The following is a 26,261-nucleotide window of genomic DNA, read 5'->3' on the forward strand; positions in this document are numbered from 1 at the left end:
CTTGGAGTGTGACATCGTGTGTCATAGCAGAATGGCATGTGTTTAGGGGACCACTCTTAAGTCTTTTAGCCCTCCTGATTCCCTCAAAAAGATGTGTTCTTTTCAGAAGCTCTGAAATAAACGATCCTAGTTTTGCCAACTCTGTGCCATCTGATACCACCCTGAGCTTGAGTTTCTTCACTAAAGGAAGAACAGTAGCCATCCTCAGTAGGCTGTCTGAGATTAAATGAGCCAACGTCACCAGGCTGTGTGCACCTGGTAAATGCCAGCTGCTCTCCTGATGACCAGAAGCCTCCTGCCTCTACCGTTTTACGGTAACAACCATACAGCAACGAAGGGGAAAAAGAGCCTTTCTCTCTTTTGACCTCTCCTTACTGCTGTCACATGAACAGTATTTTTTTATTTTTATTTTTTGCAAGACCTCTGTAGATTTTGTAAGCCAGCGAAGGATGCTGGCTTCAAAGTAAAGAGCTGAAAGCCCCCGTGTTTGGGAGGAGATGGGGAGTGAGGCTGGGCTATTGTGTGGCTGTCGTGGGTGACCCACGTTGCCTGCCTAGGACTTGGAATCACTTAAAAGTGAAATTGATAGAGAAAGTGTCCCCATTAAGTAGAGGGAATGGATTATTCAGCAGATGTTTTCAACCTTTTCTTCCCCATCCAGAGACTGTTTGTTTCGAGGGCAGTGGTACTTGGGATGCAGGAGGGAAAGGAGAAGAAGCGCACTCTCCACCCATTCTGCCCCCAGCAGCTGTAAAGCCTGTGTGGCCAATGGTGGGCTCATCTCGCAGCAGTAAATGAATGATACACACTAAATATTGTCCAGTTAGAGAGAAAAGCACATACAGAATTCTCGTGCTTGTCCTAACCCAGAACAGACAATTAATTACACATCACAAAGTGAATAATTGTTTTCTGAGGGGATGGTGTTCTGATTAGTCTTAATTCTTTAATTTGTGACATAATTAGCCCAGTCGTCACTGCTTTTAAGAGCACTTTTGCAGTTAAGTTAAAATCAACTGGAGTCAGGAATTCCTGTTATTAATACTTTATTGAATTAAGACTGGATGAGTTTATTTCATTTTTTTAGGAAATTTAAGAATCTATTCCTTAGTAGCTAAAAATAATAAGGAATTTCATACACAAAAACCAAATGTTAAACATAGATAATTGGCTTGTGGTCTGAATTTGATTATTTTATGTTATTCAGCAAAATATCTTCTCTCTAGCAACATTTTTGTACCAGAATTTCCCATTAAAAAGACCATTTTGCTTAGAGAAACTTCAAGCTACATCTGTTTGTAATAATTTTTCAAGATTCCAAAGACTAGATAATATTTAATAAAACTCACAGCAATACTTCAGTTATCTTCATACTAATATTTATAATTATCCAGCAGATAACCAAGAGTTGATAATATCTATTGATTCCACAAATCTAATGGCAGAGAAAATGCTTTCAGGAGCCCAGAGGAAACAATATCTCTTAGGAATTTCAAATCTTTTCTATCATGATGTGCTAGTGGACAAGTTAACCCTGGAAAGCCTGCCCTTTAATATTCATTTAGTTCCTGCCATTGGTCTTCTAGAAAAACAGAAGAGCAGCTCTGCTCATAGCTTCCTGAAAGTTGAAGTGATTTTAAAAAGTTTAACTATAAAGCCTGACTGTTTTCATGGGACCATGGCGTTACCTACAAGCATGGGGCACAAGTAGGATGGTTTAGGGGAAGATGTCACACACAAGTTTGGAGCGTGGTATTTCTGCAGAGGCCCTCAACCATCTGATAGAAATCAGGGCGCTTCACAAGCACACTTAAAACTATGCTCCTCCATGTTGAAAGTTCATTATCTTACAGAGTGAAGATGTGCCTTGAGATACAAAGTCAGATCGTTTAACCTGGTAAATCTGAGTGGGATTATAATCTTTATAGTGAGATATAGTACAGACCTTGATATGTGTGTTTCTGGTATTATTATTAAAGTTAATTGCAGTGATGGCCCCTGAAGTGCATCTTACAATTTCCAGCTCACCTTTGCATTCATCATCTTATTTGAAACATATGATAATCCTCTGAGGTCCCTGCTATAGGTAAGAAAACCTTATGTTTCTAAGGTACACCACAGGAATTGTAGCTAGTTAACTTAGTTGAATAATCAAGGTAAAGGATCACTAAATAAATGTATGGTTAATCATGTTTGAAAAGGCATTTACTAAGTGAAAGAAGGCAATTTGAAAAAGCTGTAAACTGTATGATTCCACCTATGTCATGTTCCAGAAAAGACAAAACCATGGACAATAAAATGATTAGTGGTTGTGGGGGAGAGTGGTTAAGGAGGTGGTGATGAATGGGCAGAGCACAGAGGGTTTTCAGGGCAGTGAAACTGCTCTGTATGAGACTATATTAGTGGATGCATATCAACATAACGTTTCCAAACCCATGGAACGTACAACACCAAGAGTGAACCCTAACGTCAGCTATGGCCTCTGGGTGGTGGTGATGTGTCTGTGGAGGTTCACTGATGTGACGAAGGCACCATCCGGTGGGGGTTGTTAACTTGAGGGAGACGGCACGTGTGTTGGAGGGGAGAGTAGGGAGCACTGGAAAACCTCTGTACCTTCTGTTAGTTTTGCTGTGAACCTAAAACTGCTCTAAAGAATTAGCGCTTTTTTAGAAAGGGTTATTTACTACATATAGGGAGGAACAAAGGAAGTAAAAAACTTGTACTCTGTAGCTGCAGATTGCATGGTTAACCTTGCATGGTTAACCTAGCCAGCTCTCACTGGTTATATAGTCATCTGCACATTTAATGCAGACACTAAAATGCAGGAAAATTACAAGTACACCCAGAGCATGCTTGGTAACGATAATAGCATTGACTTCATATGTAAACAGGGTTTATTTTATATTTAGATTTCTTTGACTCTGACCAGTCATGTCCAAGATATCTCTTTCTTTGGTATAGAATGTCTTTTTTCCAAATTTGGGGGAATAGGAACGCATAATTCTCTTTGCTCTACTTCACTCAATTCCTAGGGCTGGTGGGGGCCAAAAATGAAAGCTCTGAAATGGTCTTGGTTTTTTCACCTCCTCCCTTTTCCTTTAGGATGGTGGTCTTGAGGGTCTCCGAGACTCCTCAGAGCGCGGTGGACAGCTCACAGTGCAGAACCAGCCCCACACATGTCAGCAGGTCGTACAAAGAGGATGGCCTCTTTGCGTGGGTTCATGACATTAGACAACTTCGGGACATGGTTCTTCCTCTTTTGCTCTTGAATCCAACCACCAAGCTGTGCTTTTGGTGGCCAGAGTGGAAATCTCCAATGTGAAGTGTGCTCAGCCTATTACTAAATGTTAACTAGTGACATACAGAGCCTGACCTATAATTCAGTTAAACCTTCATACCCGGAATTTGTTGTAACATTCATAAGGAAAGTAATGCATGTCTTGGCATACTAAGTACTTATCTTAAGACAGACAGACATAGGTGATAGGTTTTGTCAGCAGGCTAATCACCCAGTTAAGCCAGCCCACTGGAATAGCCCCTTGCCCATCAGAAAGACTGTTAATATGTGAGCAAGGGTTAATATGGTCTAGACAGTATGAGACAAAATCCAGAAATGGAGAGGTTGAATGCTCACTCTCTTCTAAGACTTAAGATCCTCTACCTAAAAGACCAATGTGAATATTCAGCACATATAAACAATGGAAAATGCTAGGAAGCCATGTCAACAGGATAAAGTAATGTATTTCTCAAGACTTCTATATCTGAATCTCTCTTCCCTTAAAAATCACCATTGTCTATGAGAAAATATAACATGACATATTAAAAAGATGACAGGTTATATTCTTAATGTGGATACTTAGTTTGCTTGATTGCTGCTTTCAGTATTAAACATTGGAAGTGAACACTTGGTAGTGTTAAGTTGTCAAGTTGATAAAAAGATTCTGAAAGCAGTTCTCAGACCAGTGAAAGGGTTGCTCAAAGGAAGGACTGAGACTGATTTTGGAGGAAAGTAATTACTGGCCCAGGCGCCCCCAGGCGGGTCCTACAGAGGTTTTAATTGGGTTCTAGTTGAATTGTAGAGATAATGGTTTTAGCTGGTTGAGGGGGTGATGGTGGTCAAAGGATTAGGCCCACTTCTCAGAGATTTCTAGTGGATTTCATGTCTTTAGTCAGTGGTGCATACCAGGATTAGGGTAAGAAAGAAAGATGATTTCATGGGGAAATATCTAATTAAAATATTAAAGACAGACAGCTAGCACACCTGACCTCAGTTCAGGTGGCTGAGGAGAGCTCACCCCTTTATTTCTAAACTATATATAAATCAGTCACTTTAATCCAAATAAATGTAACTTTGATTCTAAAAACATTACTTTTTTAAAAAACTGCTTTTGATTACATGAAATCATTGAGCTTGACATTATTTTCTCACTTTAAACAAACACTAATATGGTGTCAAGGTGTTTTTGGTTATATCCATCTGTAGAATGCTAGATGGGAAATATATCCTCATGTATAAAGTCAAGTAGGGGACAGGCCAGGTCCCACATTACTTTCCTGGGCCTGGATTTTACTTGCCTAGACTTTCAAGTGGTACCGTGAAAATCAGGCTAGCAACCTCAGTCAACTTCCAGAAAAGGGTCGTTATGATAGGTACAGTTTGTAAGAATTTTCATACTTTCTCTTGGTTATCATACAATTTGTTTTTACTCTTTTGAACTACAGAGTGGAATTTCATGTAATTACACACAATTTCCAGTTGCTTTTCTTAGCAGCTTTAGCACCATCCCCACATAGGAAGAATTGTGTATGTTACCTAATAACCAGGCTTCCACACAATGGGCATCATATTCCAGGACTGCTGATGTGCCCTGGTATTGAAGTGCCAAGGTGTGCCCCAGAACACCTGAGCTTGGCCTAAGACAGGACTCATAGGTGGTGGGAATTGCCTTTATCACTGACTTGGGACATCAACCAAGTTACTTAACCTCTTGGACCGATTTCCTTTTTTATCTTTCATTTTAAAAAGATGCAGCTATCAGATAGGTATAGGTATATATACTATTACAGTATACACAGCATGTTTTTAAAATAATCATCCTTATATAGGCATATATATGTACTAAATAGTAATGCATGATATTCTTATGCATGCTTTGTATATGTGTTGTTTCCTAGAATCACCACCTCTTGCTTTGGTATCAGGACAAATGACCCTTCAGAAGTAGTTTTGACTGATTTTCCTTTTATAAAAGAGGTTTCGATGGAGTGACCACACTGCCTAGCACTGCTCCCCCCCTGCCTCCCCCAACACTCCCCCATCTCCTCTACCGGTTATTCTGTGTAGCACTTAGACCTTCTGACCCACGTGTTCCCACAAGAATGTGGTACAATGCAGCATGTTCCCCACTGGGGCAGACCCTAGTCTTCGCCCCACTGACTCACCCCAATCACCAAGAGCACTGTCTGGACACACGTAGGCCTCCAATAAATATTTGTTGAACAAATAAGTGAACTTTAATGACGCCTGCCCTGAACCAGAAATGCCCCAAAGGGGTGGGAGGAGTAGAGCAATATTCAGTCACTTATGTTAATGAGCTAAGAAATAACACTATGTTCATATTCATCCACACTTCTCCCAACAGTTTTCTACAGTCTTTCCAGCTGCATGTACAATTCTGCCTTTTATCAGAGGAGGGGATATGCGTGCTTTTCCGTGTTTGGTTTTCCTCTGCAGGTAGTTCATCCAAGACTCCCACACTGCAGGGCAGGTGGATGTTCCCCTGAGCCCTGTTCAGGAGTGATGACAAATAGGTGGGACTATCGCCACCATGTCTGTATCCTAGAGGTCTTCTTGGGACAAAATGTGGTAAGGTGTGGAAAGTGCTTTAAAACTTTTCAGTGCCACCTGATTGCTGTCCCCTGTTATATTACTATTATTACACCAGTGATAAAAGTGTCACTGGAAAATTGAGTAGCTCTCTTAATATTAGAAGAATTCTAGACTAATTTAGGAGAAAAATTGTATTGTCAAGTTCCTTCAGGTCAAAGAAAGTTATAATGAAAAGAGAAAAAAATATATATATGTATATGTAATACACACAGAGTAGATCCTTGAACAACATGGGTTTGAACTGCCTGGGTCCAATAATACTCAGATTTTTTTCAATAAGTCCTTACTACAGTGCTACACAATCCAAGTATTTATTTTTGTGTGTGCATGACTCACTTGTAATGAAAAATATAAATTATATTTTGTAAGCATAGATGTATATAAGTTATATAATATATGCTTTTTATATACACTTATTATAAGTATGTATACTCATTACTTATTTAATTAATATAATAAGCTTATATTCTATGTTTATTGTAAGAGAGAATAGTTTGTTGAGTTCTTATTATCAGTAAATAATATAGGTGTCTGCAAATTATGAGCACCTGATCTGGAAACAGCCTGTACATGTTCATCATTCATTGCATTTACCCCCTTGATCCCAACCCAGGAGATTCAAAGCTGTCCAGAATGTGAAACAACATAAACCACCTCCTTTCTGTCAGATTAGTCGTCCTGCGTTCTGCCTGGTCCTTTGTGTTGACAGATTCCATCACACCTAGTTTCTCACCCCCCGCTTTTTCTTCATATATATACACACATCCCTTTAATCCATATTCGCCTTTACCTCAGTCTTCCAGATTTTGCTCTTTTCCCCTAAATAATATTTCTTACTTCAACTGCTTTTATGTCACATGTGAGCTTCCCCAAAAAATTCTGATCACTGTAAAATGCCACAGTACATGTTTTAAGAAGGAAATTCATTCGTTTTGATATTAAATTTGTCACCATAAAGGGCTAGTATACATCCCTAAGTATTCATCTTGAAGAAAGGGACTGAAGTTTAAGAGGAAGGAGAATTTACTTCCTGTTTTCTACTGGTTTAAAGTTTTGGCTCTTTAATGTTGTCTATCTATCACTCTCTATTTTTGTTCTATTTTTTTTTTTTTTTTGTCTTTTGTCTTTTTTTGTTGTTGTTGTTGTTGTTGTTTTATTTCTTGGGCCGCTCCTGCGGCATATGGAGGTTCCCAGGCTAGGGGTTGAATCGGAGCTGTAGCCACCGGCCTACACCAGAGCCACAGCAACGCAGGATCCGAGCCTTGTCTGCAACCTAAACCACAGCTCACGGCAACGCCGGATCGTTAACCCACTGAGCAAGGGCAGGGACCGAACCCGCAACCTCATGGTTCCTAGTCGGATTCGTTAACCACTGCGCCACGACGGGAACTCCTATTTTTGTTCTATTTTTAAGTTATCCTTATGCTGGTAGGGTTGATAGGAACTTTTGTTTTTGGATTACAAATATACAAAATTTCAGGTATTTTATGGATTAAAATAAGCACCACTGGCCAGCTTGAGCATCTGATCACCATCTAGAAGGTCAGTATCTTTGTCAAGTTCCATATAGTATAGTAACTGACTTACAAATAAACTTCTGGATTACAACCTATTGGTAAACTGTAAAGAACCATACTGATAAAAATCAGCCAATTTTCAAAATCCAGTGTGGAGACTCTGAATTCTGTCATAACTAAGCGGGAAGTGAGATATCATAGACATTGTGTGTACAAGTCCATTTCCTAGTTCGAGACTGCAGGCAAGTACTCAGCTCCCCACAGTGTGGTACCTACACAGTTAATCCAGTATATCACCAGCCTCATTGGATAACCAGAGGCTACTCAACCATGGGCAATAGATAGCGAATGTCTACTCTCTCTCTAATTATACATATACACCATATATACATAATTATATGTGGTATATATAGAATATATACTATGTACAATATATAATTGTATGTAATATAAATAATATATAATAGCATACATAACTATATATAGCAAACATTTATGTAATATATGTAGTAAGCATATATTATACTATGTATCTTACAAAGTATATAGTAAACAACATATTAAACTTACATTTTCCAACCTTAAATATGTTGTACTTCCTCTGTCACAGTGAAACTTTAATCATCTCTTCATTCCTTACTCTAAAGACATCAATGTATAATTAACTAATAATAGTGATCATTTTCTTGCAGTCTTAAGTAGAAGGTCTGGTCATCTTATCTGAATGCACAAAATTTGCTTCTAACACTAAATACAGTTGTGTTTCATGATGCAAGATGCAACAGAGGTAGTTCAGGGATGGTGGTTCTGCTTTAGTACTGCACTAGAAGTTTGGCTGTGGATATGGTGGGATTTTTCTTTTTCCTTTCCTTTAATGAACCAAGCTCTGATTTGTTTGTTTGTATATTTAGCTAAGGAGTTCTTTGCAACCATACGTGATATAAAACACTCTCTTTCTCTGTCTCTGTCTCTGTCTCTGTCTCTGTCTCTGTCTCTCTCTCTCTCACAGTCAGTCCCTGGCAGGGGTCAGGGAGAGGCTGGTGGTCTGATTTCATTTGAGCCTTTCTCCATCCATTTTTCCCATTGATAGCAATTTTGTCTTTAGGAATAAAACTAAATTTTGTTTCCTATACATTGGCTAATGAATAGCAGGTCTCATACTTTATTAAAAGGATATAGTATCGTTAATTTGAAAGAAAGAAAAGGATCTCAACTCAGGTTTACAGTTTCCAGCCTGTGCTTCTGCCATTAAAAAAAGGAGAGAGAGTACAAGGAAATGTTTACATCAGTTTAATGGGCATTAGCTTTATTTTTCAAAACATTCTGTTTTAAAGCACAATAGACTTTGCAGTTGTTTATAACTTTAAAATATTCATCAATGTGAAATAATTTTATTTCCTTTCCCTGTTTCTTCTTATCAGAAAAAAAAATGCATTGGATCTTCTAGCAAGATACAATCCATTTTGCAAAGTTATTTGTCAGTTTTTATAAAGTGTGCTTACTAGAGGTTTGGAATAGTTGCAGGATTAGAAAGGGAAAGTGACATATAGAGTGTTTTTTAGGTCATCGTGGTGTATTTGGTGTCCTAACTATCATGATTTATCTTATCCTTGTTTAACCACTAACCAGAAAAATGACCCTTCCCTGTGTTGTTCCATTCATATTTCTCTGCTCTCATTCAGAAGTCTGACACTTCCTTTGCCTGGCAGATTAAAGGGGCAATGTGGCATCTTTTGATAATGTGCAAAATAGCCTCTTAGCCTAGGCTCCTTACTAGATGCTAACTACTCAGAAGTCAGAATGCTATTCATCTGCTCTGAGATTAACCAGAAGCTTGGCCTCATTTTCCTTCTTGAGTAAGCTTTCTTAAAACCTTAAAAGTTATTTTTCCTCTCATTTTCAGGGTTGATCAGGGAGAAAAAGGAAATATGGAATCATTAAAAAACAGCCCTAAAGAAAAGGAAATGTGCAAAACAATGAAAAACACAGAATGGTACTTTCTGTGATGATCTATCAGTAGGGATTAGGTTGTGATGTTGCTTGTTGTGGCTTATCTGTCATTCCATTATATATTATTTTCTCCTTTATGAGAAAAGCGGTGTTTATTATCACAGGTGACAAAACACAGAAATAAAAAATAAGCAGAGAGGTTACATTCAGTCACTTAAAGCAGATTTCATGTTTGCTTTTTTTGCTTTCATTCCCAAACCAGAAGCCAGTAGACCAAGGGAGGGTGCAAACTGACTTTCTCAGGTGTTTGTTAACCAGAGCGACCCAGAGCACAGGTGCTGAGCCAATGAGAAGATAAGCATTAAGTCATTCTTGGTGATATTTAGCTAGGTAGCCACAGAAAGATTTCAGAAATACCATTGTGCTACTGTTCAAATATTTACTAACTGAACCTGGAAAGGGAAAAACGTTGGTCACCTCATGTAGAATTCCTTGTCCTTTTTCTTCTTTAAACAGATTGAAGAGAAGGGGGTTGTTTAAGAAAGAAATATGAGCTTTGCAATATGGACTTTCAGGTAGAACTAATGTGGGCTTCATTATGCAAATACAATTTAGTGATCTTGCATTTGGCAAAACATTCTTTTTTGTTTCTTGACTATTTATTTTAAGAGATGATTTACCAGTTCGGCAGATTAGAATGTTTACTACAATGGCGCATCTTTCATCTCTCACTGTGACTGTTGGCCCTGGAGTTACCCATGCCACGGGAGAGGAAGGGAAGCTATTCTACCTGAGCCGTGACAACTTAGAAAGAAATGGGAAGGCAGCATGAGCAGATGTTTAGGATGTAGTCTGTCTTTCAAATATTTGAGCCTGTGTTGCTGTGTGCTTTTTAAGTTTAACACTGTTATCTGCACATCTATGAATTTTGGAAGATTTAAAGAGCACTGCAGGGATCTTCTTAGGAAAGGAGAGAAAATTACTGGAGAATTTGCCCAGAAGGGATTGTGCTTACAGAGATAGGACTAATGAGTTTTGTACTCTGGAGCAAGTCTTTCTGATACGTTTTTGTTGTTTTCTGTTCTTTGATTTGAAGCGACCCCTCTTGTTACACTGAATGCAGTGCTGAGGGCTTTCATTCATCTCGGCTCAGGACCAAAGTAATAACTTGGTCATTTCCTCTCCGAAGGTAAGAGAGCTAATGAGAAACACAGATTATGAGCCGAGATCTATTCTGAGATTAAGATAAGGTGTCCTAAGAGAAGGTTTACGGAGAAATGAAAGACTGGGGCAAAGTTTTGAATGGGGGAAAACAGCTCTGCTTTCAATGGTCACGTTCTCTGCTGTGTAAGCATTGTGCTATGATGTCACTGCAATAGTTAATGGCTAGTCTATGTATGCAATTTGTTCAAAACTCCTTTAGAATATAAGTAGTCCTTATCAAGAAAAACTCCGGGGTGATTCTGGGTCTCATATAAATAGCCTTACATGTGAAAGTGATGGCTTGTGAAAGGAAACCTGAGCTTTCAGTATCACATTTGAGTTAAATTTTCTGAAAAGTCTGAAACAGTGAAATCACCTGAGCCCCAGGAACATGACCCTCTTGCAGCCAAGCACCCTGCACGCCCGCCCACATGGGGTTGCCTTCAAAACTGATCAAGAAACTGAAGGGTGCTTGAAGGGAGCTGCAGCGCTGAACCCCCTCAGACGCCTGGAAACTCACCCCCACTTGCAAATGGCAAACCCTTGGGATAAAGCCCCCAAGGTTCTGAGAAGCGTAAGCCCTGCTTTATTTAATTTCCTCTCATTTACCAAGAGTCCCCGTCTATTTTAGTAAATAAATTCAGGAAATTGGTAAAGCACTTTACTCCATCCGTTATGTATCAGTAATTAGCATGATTGTCACGTTTTTCCTGGCTCCGGCACTGCTGTTGCTTGCAGCTTCCCTCCTGTGCCTGCGGCCGGTTTATAACATCCCTGGTAATGGGTTTTATGAGCATAAACTACTTACACAAACAAAACAGCCCACACTTGTGCAGAGAAGTGTGCTTCCTCTGTTTCTAATGATTCCTGACTTTAGAGACTTTTCTCCATCTATCCTGGTGTCCTCCCCCAGTAATCCTTGTCCCTTTCCACCCACGACTGCTTTACACAGCAGGGAAGAATGAAAGAAGTGGCAATTCATTCATAGGTATCAGCCTCTCTCTCCTCTGCTGCCTGATCACCGCCCTCTCCCGCCCGTCTTAGCCGAACCAAGGAAAGGTGATCTCCTACCTTCATTAGCCACTGGGTATTGTTTTCCATGATATTCTCCAGCACTTGCAGCCTCTGCACAGAGTCGTCATAGTCGAGCGGCGCGTCCCTCTGCACCGCGTTGGACACGTAGGAGCTGGAAGGGGAGCGGCAGTTGTCCGTCTCAGGCAGCAGGAACGTGTAGCTGCAGGGGCCGTGCTGAACCTGATACTGCCTCTTCCCCGTGCTGTCCATGCTCTTCCGAAAGTTGTTATAGGCTGCAGCCAAGACGAGATCACAGCTCAGAGTGAAGAAAACAAGCTGCCACATTCTTTTCCTCTGTGGGAATCAACCTCCGTTTAGCAAAGTGCAAGGCACGGGAGGCTCCCGGGTGCTAAGCTGCCCTCTCAGGCACGGGGCTCTGCTGCCATGGCTCAGGGTCCATCAATGAAAGTTCCCGCTTCCCTCTTTCCCTGCAGCAACTTTGGTTTCTGATGCCGCTTTCTCCTCTCTGGTCCCCAGTAAACTGTCAGACTGCAGTCGGAAGAATAATCCTACTCCCTTGTGAAGGCTGCATTCGCCTTCCAGATCAGACTTAATGCGCCTTTGTCTTGCTTCCCCCAGATTCTGCGGTGTCAGGATCCGAATCAATCACTTTCTTTCCTTATATGATAAGTTGATAAGAGAGCCAGACATGTGTAGCTGGCTGCCCCGCCCTCCCGGCTTGTCCGTTATCTTCCTGTAGGGGGTCACTAGGCAGGCAACAGGAAAAATCCGAGTGTGGTGTGTGTTGTCCAGGCAGGGCTATAGGCTGTAGAAGCCCTCTGGGAAAAGCCCATCAGTTACAGGACCCCTGGGTATTTCAGAGGCACCACCCTAATTGAGTATTTCCTAGAGAGAGCTTGGCGGTCTCTTGTGTCTGAAACTGATTTCACAGGGCTGAGCTGGTAAAATATCTGGGGCAATAACTTTAAAGTACAATGAAAGTTCCTGTTTTTTCCTTTAGGAATAAAAATACTACAAATATGTCAGGACTTTGGTTTATTTTTGTTATTACCAACAAAAAGGAAGAAGTCTTGCTCTTATAAACTCTTTGCCTTTTTCATAGGGAAAATAGTTTCCTTGGTATTACTTGATTTTTGAACCACTAGCTTAAGAATGCAGAATTTTCATCTTAAAACAATTGGATAGAAACATCTCACTTTATTAAATTGGGTTAGGAAAATCAAGTTTTTGAGCTCTGACATTTAATCTTTTAAACAAAATATCCACTTCAGTATTCAAAGTAAACTTAAAATATGCTGGACTGATTAATGGCCCTCTAAATTATAATACATAGAGAAATCACAGTTTAAATAAGAGGAGGGTGAGAGAGGCATACATAAGCTTCTCCTTTATTAGGTCAGGGTTTGCTCAAATCCCATCATTTTGTAACATACTATCCAGGATCAATTAAATCAGCCACAGTTAGGGTCTAAGGCAAATCACTCCTTTTTAATTAAGCTCTAAATCCTCATCTGTAAAATTCAGAGGTTGCATTAACTCCCAAGATTCTTCTGTTTCAATTCTGTGGCTCCGTAAACCCTCTGTGTTCCTTCCTTCCTGGAGCTAAAACTTAGCACTTCAGAGACTGACAGTTGGCTCACTCACCAGCCAGAGTGCACAAGGGAACATGGAGCCTGGCATGGTCTTTTCACACCTCGTTGCCTGAGATTTGCCTCCAGGCCCGTCCAGCACTGACCTGACAGACCTCATCTACCCGTAAAGCCAGTGTCGGGCAGTCCAATCATGCAAGGCCAGATTTCAGAAGATTTTTAGGGTTTTCATTCTTGGATGACTATGAGATTTGTATAGGGAATTCTGTTTCAAGAGACCTAGTTAAACCTTTATAAAGGTCCCTCTCATGCAAGGACTGGCTCCCAGGTTACCCCCAGAGCAGGGACCTGTCTGAGGTCCACAGACAGAATTCGTGGGGTCTGTGAGCCTTGACAGAAAAAGATGTCTTTTTCACCAAAGTCTAACTGAAAATATAGCCTTGCTTTTAGCTATGAGTAGGTCACAAGCAACCCTGGTCAATATCTCTGGCCACCAATAGGCATCACATATTTTTGTCATGATAAGTCAAGCTGTTACTGCACTCAGCACTACATTTTTACGTAATCTGCCCCCAAGATCCTGTTATTTAATGTCTGAATAAAACAGCCCATTTCCGATAAAGGGTTCATAGACTTCCCCTGGCTATCGAAGGGCTCCATGGCTCAAGGAAAGCTAGATCTCAATTCTGGTACATGCTTTCCACCACAGGAGCAAATTAAATACACCTTACTTGGACCACTGACCATAGAGGGAAGACAGGGCCAGTGTTAGAACCCTGATTCACTGAGGTCTGAAGCAAATGTTTAACTTCTCTAAGTCTGCGTTTCCCTACTTGTGAAATGAGATGACTCTTTCTCTGTAGCACTTTTAGAATTTAAATGATATGGAATAATGCATGTTATTTAGGACTATCACTTCCTTTATCAGCACTTCCATTAAATGGGAATTAGCTCTTGCACCATCAGATGTTACAACTGTTGTACTCTGGGTGAATGTGAAGCAGGAACACGACAGTCACATTTCTTCTAAGTTTCTTCCTCGTTTGAAAGCACATATTATAAGGTATTAATATTGCGTGTGTGGTTTTAAAAATCACCCCTCTGCCTTCCAGCCAAATATGGTGGTTTAAAAAGAAGCCACAGGAAGTGCATGTACCACAAGCCCTTCCCGCCAGCTGGCTCCCAGGAGCTGGACAGGGTGTCAGACGTAAAGAAGCAAATAGAGGGTGTGGGGAGACCCCTAGGCAAGTGGGAAGTGGGGAGAGGACGTGGCTGGGAACGCAGAGGGAGGACGGTTCCAGGGGGCCGGTCCCACAGGCAGACAGCGTGGAGGCTTCCTTATACAACCACACAAGGTCAGCAGGAACAGTGAGCCGCTCTCTGTAGGCACCTAAGTGGGAATTACTACCGGAGGGGTGGCAGAGGCTTTCGTGAGGCTGGGCTTGGCAAACCTGCCCTGTCAAGGGTCGGATAGTAAATGTTTCAGGTTTGTGGGCCATGTGGTCTCTGTCACGACTTCTCCCCTGGCCATCCAGTATGACAGCAGCCGTTGACAACCCACAAACAATGGGAGGTGACCGTGTTCCCACAGAGCTTTATTCCTGGACACTGAGATCTGCATTTATTATAATTTTCACAACATGAAAAATTCTCTGGATTTTTTTCAACCTTTTGAAAATGTGAAAACTGCTCTTAGCTCACTGGCCATTCCAAAGGGACCACGAGCTGTAGTCTGCTGACCTGAGGGGAGTCACCAGGGGGTGTGACGTGGTCTCCAAGGCCATTCTCAGAGCACAGCCAGTGTAAACAGGGAAATCTCCATGCCTCAGAGAACCACTAGGCTTCTCAGAGAGTTGGGAGGCGAGACAGGCCAAGGAAAAGGGACTTGGGAAAGGGACAGGAACATTTGGCCAAGAGGCAACTGCCCTTTGAAACTGGATATGAGATACAAGATGAGGACAGTGCACCAGGGAGCGGACCCCGTGGGCGTGAAGCATCCCACTCGTGCAGGGCCAGCCTTGGGCCGGGTCCCCATGGGAGCCCACGTCATCTGTAGTCAGGGCTGCACGCTGGGCCCAAATGGCTGGTCACGGAGGAAGCAGAGAGGATGTGCCAGTCCCCTGTGGCCAACAGGGGAGAACCAGCAGGAGACCCAAGAAAGGGGCAGAGCTGGGGGTGGGGGGTGGGCATGAAGGAAAAGGCGGGAAGACTTCCCCCTGGGTACAGCACACACTCTGTGGTTTCTTGTTTAGTAAACAACCCACAATGCAGCGGCTCCTTCTACCCACCCGGGCTGGGGGCCCCAGGTTAACTAGCCTTGCCCCAGGTTAACTAGCCCCCGGGCTGGGGGCTCTCAGAGCTGTTCCTTTTCAAAGAGGATCTTGAGTTCCTTCAACAACTTGCCGACAGGGTCGCTAAAGGCAGATGGAGCTATAAAACGAGAAATATTATTATAGCCTTCCCAAAAGCTGCCTTCCTGGCCAACCACTTTTTTTTGTTTGTTTGTTTGTCCTACCAGCTCTGCTGAACAGCTGTGCGTAGTGCTATTTATTTTCTTAATAATGTTTGTTTTCTCCCCCATACTATATGTCATCAGCTGAAGTTTCTGAGGCTCCCATTTATCCATTGTAGAGCCATCTCATGTTCTGAAGTAATTCCTCATTTAATGCACCAAAAAGACGACGTGTCCTTAGTTTTCCTGAAAGGAAGAGGTCAGCATCCCGCATCCCGAAGAACCGTGGTGAAGGCCTGGCAGCTTCAGCGTTCTATTGGGCAGAAAAGGCTTGAGGTGTGGGCAAGCCTAAGAATCTCCTGTTGGCCGTGGCTCCCTGGCCCTGCCAGAAACAAAGGTCCTCGTCAGTGTAAGGCCTACTGCTGTCTGGATCATGGGATCTGCTTGACCCCAACCTCCAGAGGCCCCCGGTCACCCAGAGCAACCTGTGTGGCTCTCAGATACTCACTCTGTGTGAACAGTGTCTCTGGAGCTGGAAACCAGAACATGAAGCCAACTTTACATCAGTGCAAAGCAGGGTAGCTCCCAGCAGGGGTCAGCCAAACAGGACTTCAGAGAGGCCTGCATGACCTCTGAGCTTGTCCAGGGAGCCAGCTTAATACTCAGTATGTAAGGGGACAGTTACATGGTGGGACAAAGGAAGGAATGAGAGTGGACCAGCTGGCCCTGGGAGGGGAGACCACTCCCTGAACAGTGAGCGTATGTGACATATGCCCGCTTTGAGAAACCCAAAGCTGATCAGAAAACACACGGAAGCCCCTCAGGTGCACTTGGAGGCCTGTCCCCCCAGCCGTGCCCCTCCCCCATGGCCAGTCCCCGGCATTCACTGATGTCTTTCTCCATTACATCAAGCAGATCCCTGGAATTGGTCTTAGGCCTGCCCAGTCACCCTAGGCTGCCAGTGCCTGCTTCAGTGGCATTGTGGACCAGTGGCATCTGTAGGTGGAAAAAGTGAGCTCAGAAGTGTACACATCAGGACAGATTCAAAATGAAATTGTACTTACTGAGGATGGCATCTCTAGAAATCCAGCCTCTTGTCTGATGGCATCAGTTACACTTTCTATTTCCATCTTTGCTAACTTTATTTCCTAGGGTTAATGATTTTTTTTTCTCCTTTCTTTGCTTCATTAATTTCATCCACTGTAGATGATTTGAGGACTATGATGTTCCTTGAGAATATACAGTTTCTGAAATGAAGTCTGATGCCTAGTTTAGCCCAATTTCCTGTCCTAGCTGCAATTAAATATATTATAGTGTTTGTCATAAAATAGCGGGCCCATTCTATTTACAGAAAAACTTCATCCACTTAGAATGGGGCAGTGGCTCCATAGAATTCACTTTTGTAGAAGGTGAGGAAACATATATTTTGTTAAAATGAGTGTCTGCTCGCCAGAGGAGAAAAAGCCTTTGCCAGATGTGTTTTCAGGCAATTTCCTTTCCTGGGAAACAGCCATTTCCCCTGCAGTGCCCCCGTGTTTTCATTCTCAGAGCAGATAGAGTAAGTGCCAGGCATTAAAGGGCAGAGCCTAGATTGCATCGGCCTTATCTGAGGCAGTTATCTTCCTTCTCACAGCTGTGTAACTTCTGTTTGACAGGGAGCGGTAGAGATCTATTTGTTAGAGGGTTAGTAGTGAGGGAAGCATCAGAGTTATACTCAGAAAATCTTTATTTTTCATTCTTCTTTACATTATTGGTTGTCACCCTTATTTAGGTTAGTTCAATTAAGAAGTACCAAATACTCATTCATTCTAACTTATTTACTGTGACATTATGTCTGAAAGACATTTCCAGAGGACAGTTTTTTTTTTTAAGGAGACTTAAAAGATTCCTGAATCTTTTAGTTTGTACTGCCATAAACCAGCACAGCATCTGCTCAAGAAAGTTTATTTTGTAAAACCACACTGTATGTAATATGTAACCTTAAGGACTCTGAAAAGAAAAAGCTTTTTATTTACTAGAAACTTGGGCAATAGCCAAGTAACTATTTTTCTCTAATATTTCATCATGAATTCCCTGAATTTTTATGAATATTTTCATTTATATAATTCTCTTGTTACATGAAGTTATCTCAAATGCTGTTTGATTTTTAAATATTTTCATCCTCCAGTATTTTCATGAAATATTTTATCTTTCCATCAAAAAATGCCTAAAAGGCCAAAATACAAATCATAACTTTAAAAAGGCAGTGGATGAAATTCTAAAACAATAGATGAGTGCATTTGCCTGATAATATTTTTGCCAGTAATTCTGTGTCCTGTTTTCTGCCCGTACACAGAAAGGAAAAAAAAATGCCAAACATTCTCTTTCGGTGGATTGATGTCAATGATTACTGCTTTGCCCATGACCAATGAAAAAATCATTAAGAGCTTTCCTTTGACTAACACTGCTGTGTTAGTCATTAGAGATTCTGAAGTGGGCTTATATTATATTATATTATATGTTCCTAAACTCGTATCAGCACAGTAGTAGAGAACTCAGATCCTGTCGCTTGTGACAAACGTGTCTAGGTTCTTTGACATAACCATTCTACTAGAGGACCATCGAAATTCTTCCCAGATGGCCTTAGGCCATCTAGATTCCTCTTTGCTGAATCTAAATTTATAAAATTTTTATCTTAATTATTGAGAAAACTTTTAAAATAAGAGATAAAAATGTCATGCATGTTATTTCCATTAAGATATATTATCTCTCTTGGTTATAGGTTAACATAAATAAAATTGCTCATGTCAGGATGTAAAAAAAATAAAATAAAAGCACATGACCCACTTTTGGTATTCCTGTTGGTCTAACCAACATGATATAAAAAAATCTTCCTGTGGGAAATTTGGCTTGGCTATGGAGTCATATGCACTAAAAGTCACTTTTAAATAATCATATGTAGTTTTGGAAGAATTATAAGTATAATAAATGGTTATGCATAAAAGTGCTATTTGCATCCAAGTGTCTAAAAATAGCCCCTGCCCCTCTTGTCCCTTCATGAATCTAAGTATGGTGTCTACCAATGTTTTAAGTCTTTCCTAATAATCTCCTATGTATATGCTCCACTTTTTCACTTAACCCCTATCTCGAACAATTTCTTTGGTAGTCCATTAGTAATGAACTCTACTTCCCAAAGTGTTTCATTTTAAGGAAAGGGTCTAAATTCAAAGAGAGACTGATACAAAAGAAAAAAATGAAAGGAAGTAAGCTGTACAAAGCCTGTGAAGAGAGGACATTTATAGCAATATTAAGATACTTAGTTCCTGGCATCTGTTTCCCTCAAGAAAAAAAAAAAAAAAAAAATTCCAACAATAGTTTTTGAAGCCCTAAAACTATTCTAGTAGAATATTCACAGGAAAAATATATTATTTGCCATTCCCCCAAATCCTGATACCTATTTCAGTGACCTTTTAAATTTATAGGTGAAAAGTCTTGTTTGACTACAATAAAAATTAAAAATCTGCTAAAGATGATACCCACAGGAGAATGAAAACAAAATCTGCTTTAACTACTCACCTGCTCCCTCTGCTGGCCTCAACAGGTAACAGGCAAAACTACCCATGTCTTTTAGAGTCATTAGTAGAACATGCAATTTAGGGCATAAATCAGTAGCGACTAACACACAACCCAGAATGTGCTCCTCCTAGTTTTAGCGCAAAAGAACACCACCCCAGACATTGAACACCTACTGGGTGCGCACACTCCTTCTGTCTCACATGCACGCAGACGCTCCCATACACACACACAAGTGAAAAATATGTTTAAGCACTTGTTTAATACATAGAGCCAGAGGCTCTTTGTTTCATCAGGTGATCAGATTGTACCCAGACAAGTTAAGCTGTCTTATTGCTACAGTAGAAAAAGTAGAGGGCTGTGCTGTGCTGTCCAAAAAGGGTGATTGTAGAGAACTTACCCTGCTCTTAGGGAGTTCCTAGCATCTAATGAGGTAGGCCCACTTTCCAACATGCAGGGCAGTGCAGTGTCATCTCCCTGGTGATGCCGGGTGACACCCAGCAGGAGCAGTACGTGGGGAAGGCGCCTGGAATGAACAGCCAGAAATACCTTAGTGATGATCCAGACCTAAATGCTTCACTCATCTAAAAAGAACCTTCTCGGAGTTCCCCTTATGGCTCAGAGGGTTAAGGACCCAATGTTGTCTTGGAGGATGCAGGTTCGATCCCTGGCCTCAGTTGGGTTAAGGATCTGGCATTACCGCAAGCTATGATGTAGGTTTCTGCTGCAGCTCAGATCTGGTGTTGCTGTGGCTCTGGTGTAGGTCACAGATGCAGCTCCAATTCGACCCCAAGCCTGTGAACTTCCATACGCTGTAGGTGTGGCCAGAAAAAAGGAAAAAGAACCTCCTCATCATTCCCTCAAAGTAAAGAGACTATAAGTGAAGAAAATTACATTCCAGACAGTGGGAAAGCTTGTGCAGTAAATAAGAAAGCGTGGAACTGAAGAGTGATTAACTCTGTAGTTCAGCAAAGATCCAGGAAAGGCTGGAACCCTGAAGACCCCACAGGAACAAGCTCTAAAGAATCCACTTAGGCATTTGGACTTTACCCTGAGTGTCTTCTGCAGGTGATAGGCTAACCTGATATTGAAAGGCCCTGGAGCACTGTGTGGAGGGATGTGGGAGGGAGACCTGGGAGAAACCCTGAGGTGACTCGGGTGCCTGAACTAGAATAGAATATCAGCACAAGGCTGAGAATGTTTGAGAGGGAGAGTCAACAGGACTAGATTGATAGGCTGTGCGAATTCCAGTAACAGGATGGTTTGGAATTGGGGTTGACTCTTCCACTTAAAACAACTAAAAGTGCTGGGTAAAGTAATTTCAAAGTCACTTTAAAAGCATAAACAAAATGATAAGATAATAAGAAAATATCAGGCTTAAATTTAAGTGGAAGCAGGAACCAAGTGCATCAATTGGGATATTATGTAGCATTTGAGAATCTGGCAAAGCTGAGCCTCCCTCTTCAAGGCCTGAGTAGGTGGGGAGAGGAGCCAGAGTCCAGGGCCCCAAGGTGGAGAGTCTGAGGGACCTTCCCTGAACGTGACGCCCCAGAGAACTCCAGCCACGGTGTCTGGGGAAGCAGAAGTAAAGCTGTCCATCCCACCTGTGCAAAGAATACAAGAAAACATGCCTGACATTTAACAGAACAAAGTGGGGGAACCGGCCCACTTTGGATTGTAGCCATGATTGTAGATCATGGCCACGATTGTAGATTGTGGATTGTAGCCACGAGGTCACGCTTTCAGTTTTACTATGAAAATGAAGTGGTTGGAAAAAACCTGCAGCTCTTGTGAATTTTTTTTAAAGTGGTCCCAGGCTGGTGCTATTAACTCCTCTGCATCCCAGGTTCCATGGCAAATGTGAACACTTTCTGAAAGAATGTGCCTTCATTGTAGTTCTCAAATTCTCAGAGATAATTTCCCAAGGAAAATGAGCAACTACCAGACCAAGGGAACAACTCACAGAGTAAGTGAGCAACTCCCAGAATAAGTGAGCAACTCACAGACTAGGTGAGCATACATGAAAAAGTATCTCAGCAGAAAGAATAACAGACAGGCAAGAGCTTCCTAATTGGAAGCTGTCCACTATGTTATAAAATAATGGTCATTACTCTTTTTGTTTCCGAGGGCTGCTGTGACAAAGTCCAGTCATCCCCTGGTATCCAGAGACTGGCTATAGGACCCCCTGCAGAGACCAAAATCTCTGGATCTCAAGTCTCTCATATAAAATGACATAGTATTTGAATATAACCTGTGTGCAGCTGCTCATATACTTTAAATCATCTCTGGATTACTTGTAATACCTAGTACAGTGTAAATGCTACACAAACCCTTCCCAATACACAACAAATTAAAGTTTGGGGAAATTTCTTGACTTTGTGTTGCCTGAGTATTTTTGATCCCTGGTTGGTTGAACCTGTGGAGGGCTGATTAGCCCACAAACTGGGAAACCTAAAGCAACAGAAATGTGTTATCTCACAGAACTGGAAGGTGTCTTACTTTACCCAGCACTTTTAGTTGTTTTAAGTGGGCTGCACCTATGGCATATGGAGGTTCCCGGGATAGGGGTCTAATCAGAGCTGTAGCCACTGGCCTATACCACAGCCACAGCAATGCAGGATCCAAGCCATGTCTGCAACCTACACCATTCTCATGGCAACACCGGACCCCCAACCCACTGAGCGAGGTCAGGGATCAAACCGGCATCCTCATGGATACTAGTCGGGTTCTTTAACCACTAAACCATGACAGGAACTCCTCATTAAATAGTCTTAACTCATATTAAGTAGTATATGAAAATAATGAAAAAGAGCAGCTTTGTAAATTGCATAAATCTTAACAGCCTAGGCTGTTCTAAATAAAATTAAATAGCTGAGTACCTCCATATACTTTGACCTTTGGAGATTCACTGGTGCCAGTTCTGTGGATTCTGGCATATCCTATTCTCTAGATTGCTGCTCTGGAAGAGATAGATAATAATAGTAAATAAAGAAAAGTCTGTTCAGTAAAAAGGTACTTTATAGGAGTCCCCATTGTGGCTCAGCAGAAATGTATCCAACTAGTATCCATGAGGACACGAGTTCGATCCCTGGCCTCACTCATTGGGTTAAGGATCTGGCATTGCTATGTCTGTGGTGTAGGCCTGGGAACTTCCATATGCCACCGATGTGGTCCTAAAAAGCACACACACAAAAAACAAAGAAAAAACAAAAACAAAAACAAAAAATAGGTACTTCATAATGTCACTGAGATGTTGCAAAGGATTGAAATGAAATAAATCTGCAAGATGTAATCAGAGTGGTAACTTTTTGTAAATCTGTCATTTCTTTGAGAGCCCTCATTATGATTGCATTGTGTCCCCTGAAAATTCATATATTGAAATTCTAATAACTACCGGTACCTCTCAGTCTGGCCTCATGCGGAAATAGGGTCACTGGAAATGTAATTAGGTAAAATGAGGTCTCGTACTGGAGCAGGGTGAGCCCTGACCGAATAGGACTGGTGTCCTTATGAAAAGGGGAAATTTGGAGATAGACATTTACATGAGAAGAACCACAGGAAGCTGAAATCTGGGGAATGCTTCTGCACACCAAAGACCCCCACAGGTTGTCAGCCACCACCAGCAGATGGGGAGAGACTGGAACAAACTTTGCATCATGGCCACCAGTGGGAACCAGCCCTACAGACACCTAGATCTTATACTTCCTGCCTCCAGAACAGTGACAGAATAGGTTTTGGTTGTTTAAGCCACTCTGTTTGTGGTACTTAGTTACAGCTGCCCTACCTCCCAAAAAAAAAAAATATTAAAAGGGAATTAAAATGTGTTACTGCCTTGCAGCCTCCAGCAGAAACTGCAACCATTTAGTGGTTGCATTTATTATTTAATCTGGGGTGGGGGCGGTAATCCAGGCAGCCCAGATATTTTAATGTGGTGATAACCATGCAAAGCTTCATCTGCAACAGCATACCCATTTCCTAGAAATCTTAAGGCTCATTAATTGTCCCCCTCCTGTGTAAGGCTCTCCTCTTCCCTGAAGGCCCAGCTTCAATACCACATCCTCTGGGAAGCCTCCCTCATGTGTTGTCTGAGGAAGAATGACAGATGTCCCCCAGCCACACAGCTGGTGTGGCTTGTAGCTCCTTGACCCAGTGCTGAGTGGCTCATTCCCTCCACTGCCCGTGAACTCATTAAAGCCCAAGGCCACACCTCCATAGATGGCCGCTACTGTCTGTTTGGAAATGACATCTGTGCCTTCACCCCAGTCACACCTGCTCCAAGACAGTGGCTTACAAAGATGGAACCTGAGCAATGCTGATGCACAGCCCCTGTCCCGCAGATTCTCTGTCTCAGCTGCCTACTATGATGGGCCCCCTTCCCCACCCAGCCCAGTGGCCTCACTTGGGAAGAGGTGCAGAATTGTCCCCTTCCACCCTGGCCTCCTTGCTCTCCTGCTGTGGACATGGCCCAGGTGCAGGGAGGTGGCTGTGAGTCCTCAGACTACCTGGTACACTCTTGCCAGGGCCCCCTTATTTGCAGCCTTCTGTTCTTTTCAACTGAGGTCTTGCTGGAATGTTTTCGTGGGATCAGTATCTTACTGGAGCCCGTTGCATTTGAATGAAGCCTCTAAAAATATAAGAATACAGGAGTTCCCGTCGTGGCGCAGTGGTTAACGAATCCGACTAGGAACCATGAGGTTGCGGGTTCGGTCCCTGCCCTTGCTCAGTGGGTTAACGATCTGGCGTTGCCGTGAGCTGTGGTGTAGGTTGCAGACACGGCTCGGATCCCGTGTTGCTGTGGCTCTGGTGTAGGCCAGTGGCTACAGCTCCAATTCGACCCCTAGCCTGGGAACCTCCATATGCCGCAGGAGCGGCCCAAGAAATAGCAAAAAAAAAAAAAAAAGGCAAAAAAAAAAGTGAATAAATAAATAAAAATATAAGAATACAGCTTCAAAATGGTTCAATTATCAAATGCACATAACCCAGTACAGATAATTGACAGATTCTGAAGGCACAGAGCATGACTGAGTGTCTAATAAACATACTAGAACTTAGCATCTAAAAGAAAATGTGTTTCAGGAATATTTTTGAGACTATTATACACTGAATCTTACTGCTCTTGTTCAAAACATTTCTAGAGCTTCTTTTCGACAGCTGCTATAAAATTGCAGTTTAGGAGGTGACTAAATGCAATGCTATTATAACCCTATTGGTTTTCAATGTTGTTTCCTTTTATTCAGTTCAACAGATGTGAAAGACTGTGTTGGTTGTAAAAGAAATGCAAATCAAGGAATTCTCAATAATCTTAGAATCTAGAAAGAGTTTAAGATGATGCTTATCAGTTCCCTTCACAGGGTCTAAGTGATCCAGAGCCTAATTAATCCAGAATCTGTCTTCCACCTACTGCCAAATAGCTCTAAAAAGAAGTCAACCCAGCCCAAGATTGGGTGTCATGGAGACCAAGGTGTCCTTTGCTTGAGAAGTCCCCCGTGGGTCAGCTGAGCATCTCCTGTATTTCTGGGCTGGGAAGGAGGCCTTTCCTGCCATGTTGGGGAAGTGCTTCTAGGAGCCTCAGAAGTGGTCTCTCCTTTCACCAACAGCTAAAAATACCGCCGGCGTCTCTTCCCAGACACTTGACTGTCCTGATAAACATTTGGTCTGTGATCCTGGAGAAGAATATGCTTGGGCCACTCTGAAGGCTCATGGGAGAAGGAAAGGAGGGAAATTCTTTCCCAAACTGGTATTTCTAGGAAAACACTCAGCCAGAACCTACAGCTGTTCACTATCCAGTATCAGTTCTAAACAACATTTTAGTTGGCAAAAAATAAGTGAGAAAACAATAAGGCTCCAAGCCTAAAACTTTGGGAAACCCCTTTCCATAATGTGCTTGTTTAGGTCTTAAAATATTCCTGTTTTTGGAACATAAAAGCTATTTTCCAACTTTTCTAGGCCCGTTTTTGGGTGGGGATTTTTTTTTTTTTTTTGGATTCCACCAAGTGCTTTAATGATTAAAAGAAAAACTACTTCTTGATTATTTTATAAACAATCTAAATCTCACTATTTAGTTCTTTCCTTGTGGCTCAGTAGGTTAAGGACCCGGTGTTGTCATTTCAGTGGCTCAGGTTCAATTCTCAGTCAGAGAACTTCTGCATGCCATGGGCGTAACCAAAAATAAATAGTCATACGTACATGAATCTCACTATTTAATTGGGGGGTTTCCCCTTCTTTTTCAGAAGCAACTATTTGATTACTCCCAAATGCCAATATAGTTAGGAGAAATAGAATAAACTAATCCAGTCTGCAATCAAAGCTCTGCCTGCAAGATATGTACCTTGGGCATTGTAACCCAAGGACACTTTGTAATTCCAAAATCTCCGTCATCCACAGAGAGGAAAGCTCAGGGTAAACAGACCCTGTCAGAAAGGTTCTCAGTGACAAACTTGGGCTCATCTCAGGGCCTGAGCAGATATGTGGCTATCATGGGAAACCAGGCATATTAGCAGAAAAGGCAGGTGATGCTTCATGCTGTGCAAATTCTAATTCTGACTCCTTTGAGATCAGTCAGATGTTGAGAGTAGACTTGGGCTTCTCTGGCCCGTAGACTCGATTATTCCTGGAGCTGCTTCACAGGGCCGGGTCCATGGGTTTTGTACAGAAATGGCCCAGAAATTCCAGCAGTGGGCCAGCACCCCCAGAGTGGATGTGGCATGGCTAACGGGTCTGGAACCAAATACCCAGGCCTGGCTGGAACACTGGGGACTGACTGCCTCCAGCGGAGCCACCTTCAAGGAGGGAAGCTCGTGCGTTTCCTTCAGAGCCTCTTCCATCTCAGCCCAGCCTGCCCTCGGTCCCACCCTCTCCCTCTGTACCCAAGGATAAGCAGCAGGTTCTCTGTAGAACTCAGTGCACTTGGCAGACACAGGCACAGTGTCTGCTGTGTACATCCCCCATCTAATTATCCAAGAAAGATCACCCTAAAACAAATGAGACACCTTAGACCCCTCCCCTTGAGAAATGACAGCCATCAGCCTGGCAGGGCATCTAACTGTAAGTGCCGAGGCCCTCTGTCCCAACGT

The 26,261-nt window shown here is 42.2% G+C and overlaps 2 protein-coding genes and 1 long non-coding RNA gene across 20 annotated transcripts in view; 2 read left to right on the forward strand and 1 right to left on the reverse strand.

The window, feature by feature from the left end:
* The window catches only part of ANGPT2 (angiopoietin 2), a 50,024-nt gene extending 37,765 nt beyond the window's left edge, over positions 1 to 12,259 (reverse strand). The window contains exon 1 of one of the 2 annotated variants that reach the window (XM_005671650.4): positions 11,632 to 12,259. In XM_005671650.4, the coding sequence (XP_005671707.1) occupies positions 11,632 to 11,919 (288 nt within the window). In that variant the 5' untranslated portion in view covers positions 11,920 to 12,259. 2 annotated transcript variants of the gene reach the window in all.
* Positions 1 to 26,261, forward strand: part of MCPH1 (microcephalin 1) — a 251,965-nt gene that overhangs the window by 126,513 nt on the left and 99,191 nt on the right. The gene's annotated exons all lie outside the window — the stretch shown is intronic.
* On the forward strand, positions 1,980 to 6,051 carry LOC146395837 (uncharacterized). Its single transcript, XR_014829759.1, has 2 exons — positions 1,980 to 2,086; positions 3,103 to 6,051. It is a non-coding gene; the product is annotated as an uncharacterized LOC146395837 (long non-coding RNA).

This window comes from Sus scrofa, chromosome 15 (genome assembly GCF_054392235.1).
Source record: "Sus scrofa isolate SSC_HxYL_T2T_F1_AM1 chromosome 15, Sscrofa_HxYL_maternal_Yorkshire_Landrace_v2.0, whole genome shotgun sequence".
Lineage (NCBI taxonomy): Eukaryota > Metazoa > Chordata > Mammalia > Artiodactyla > Suidae > Sus > Sus scrofa.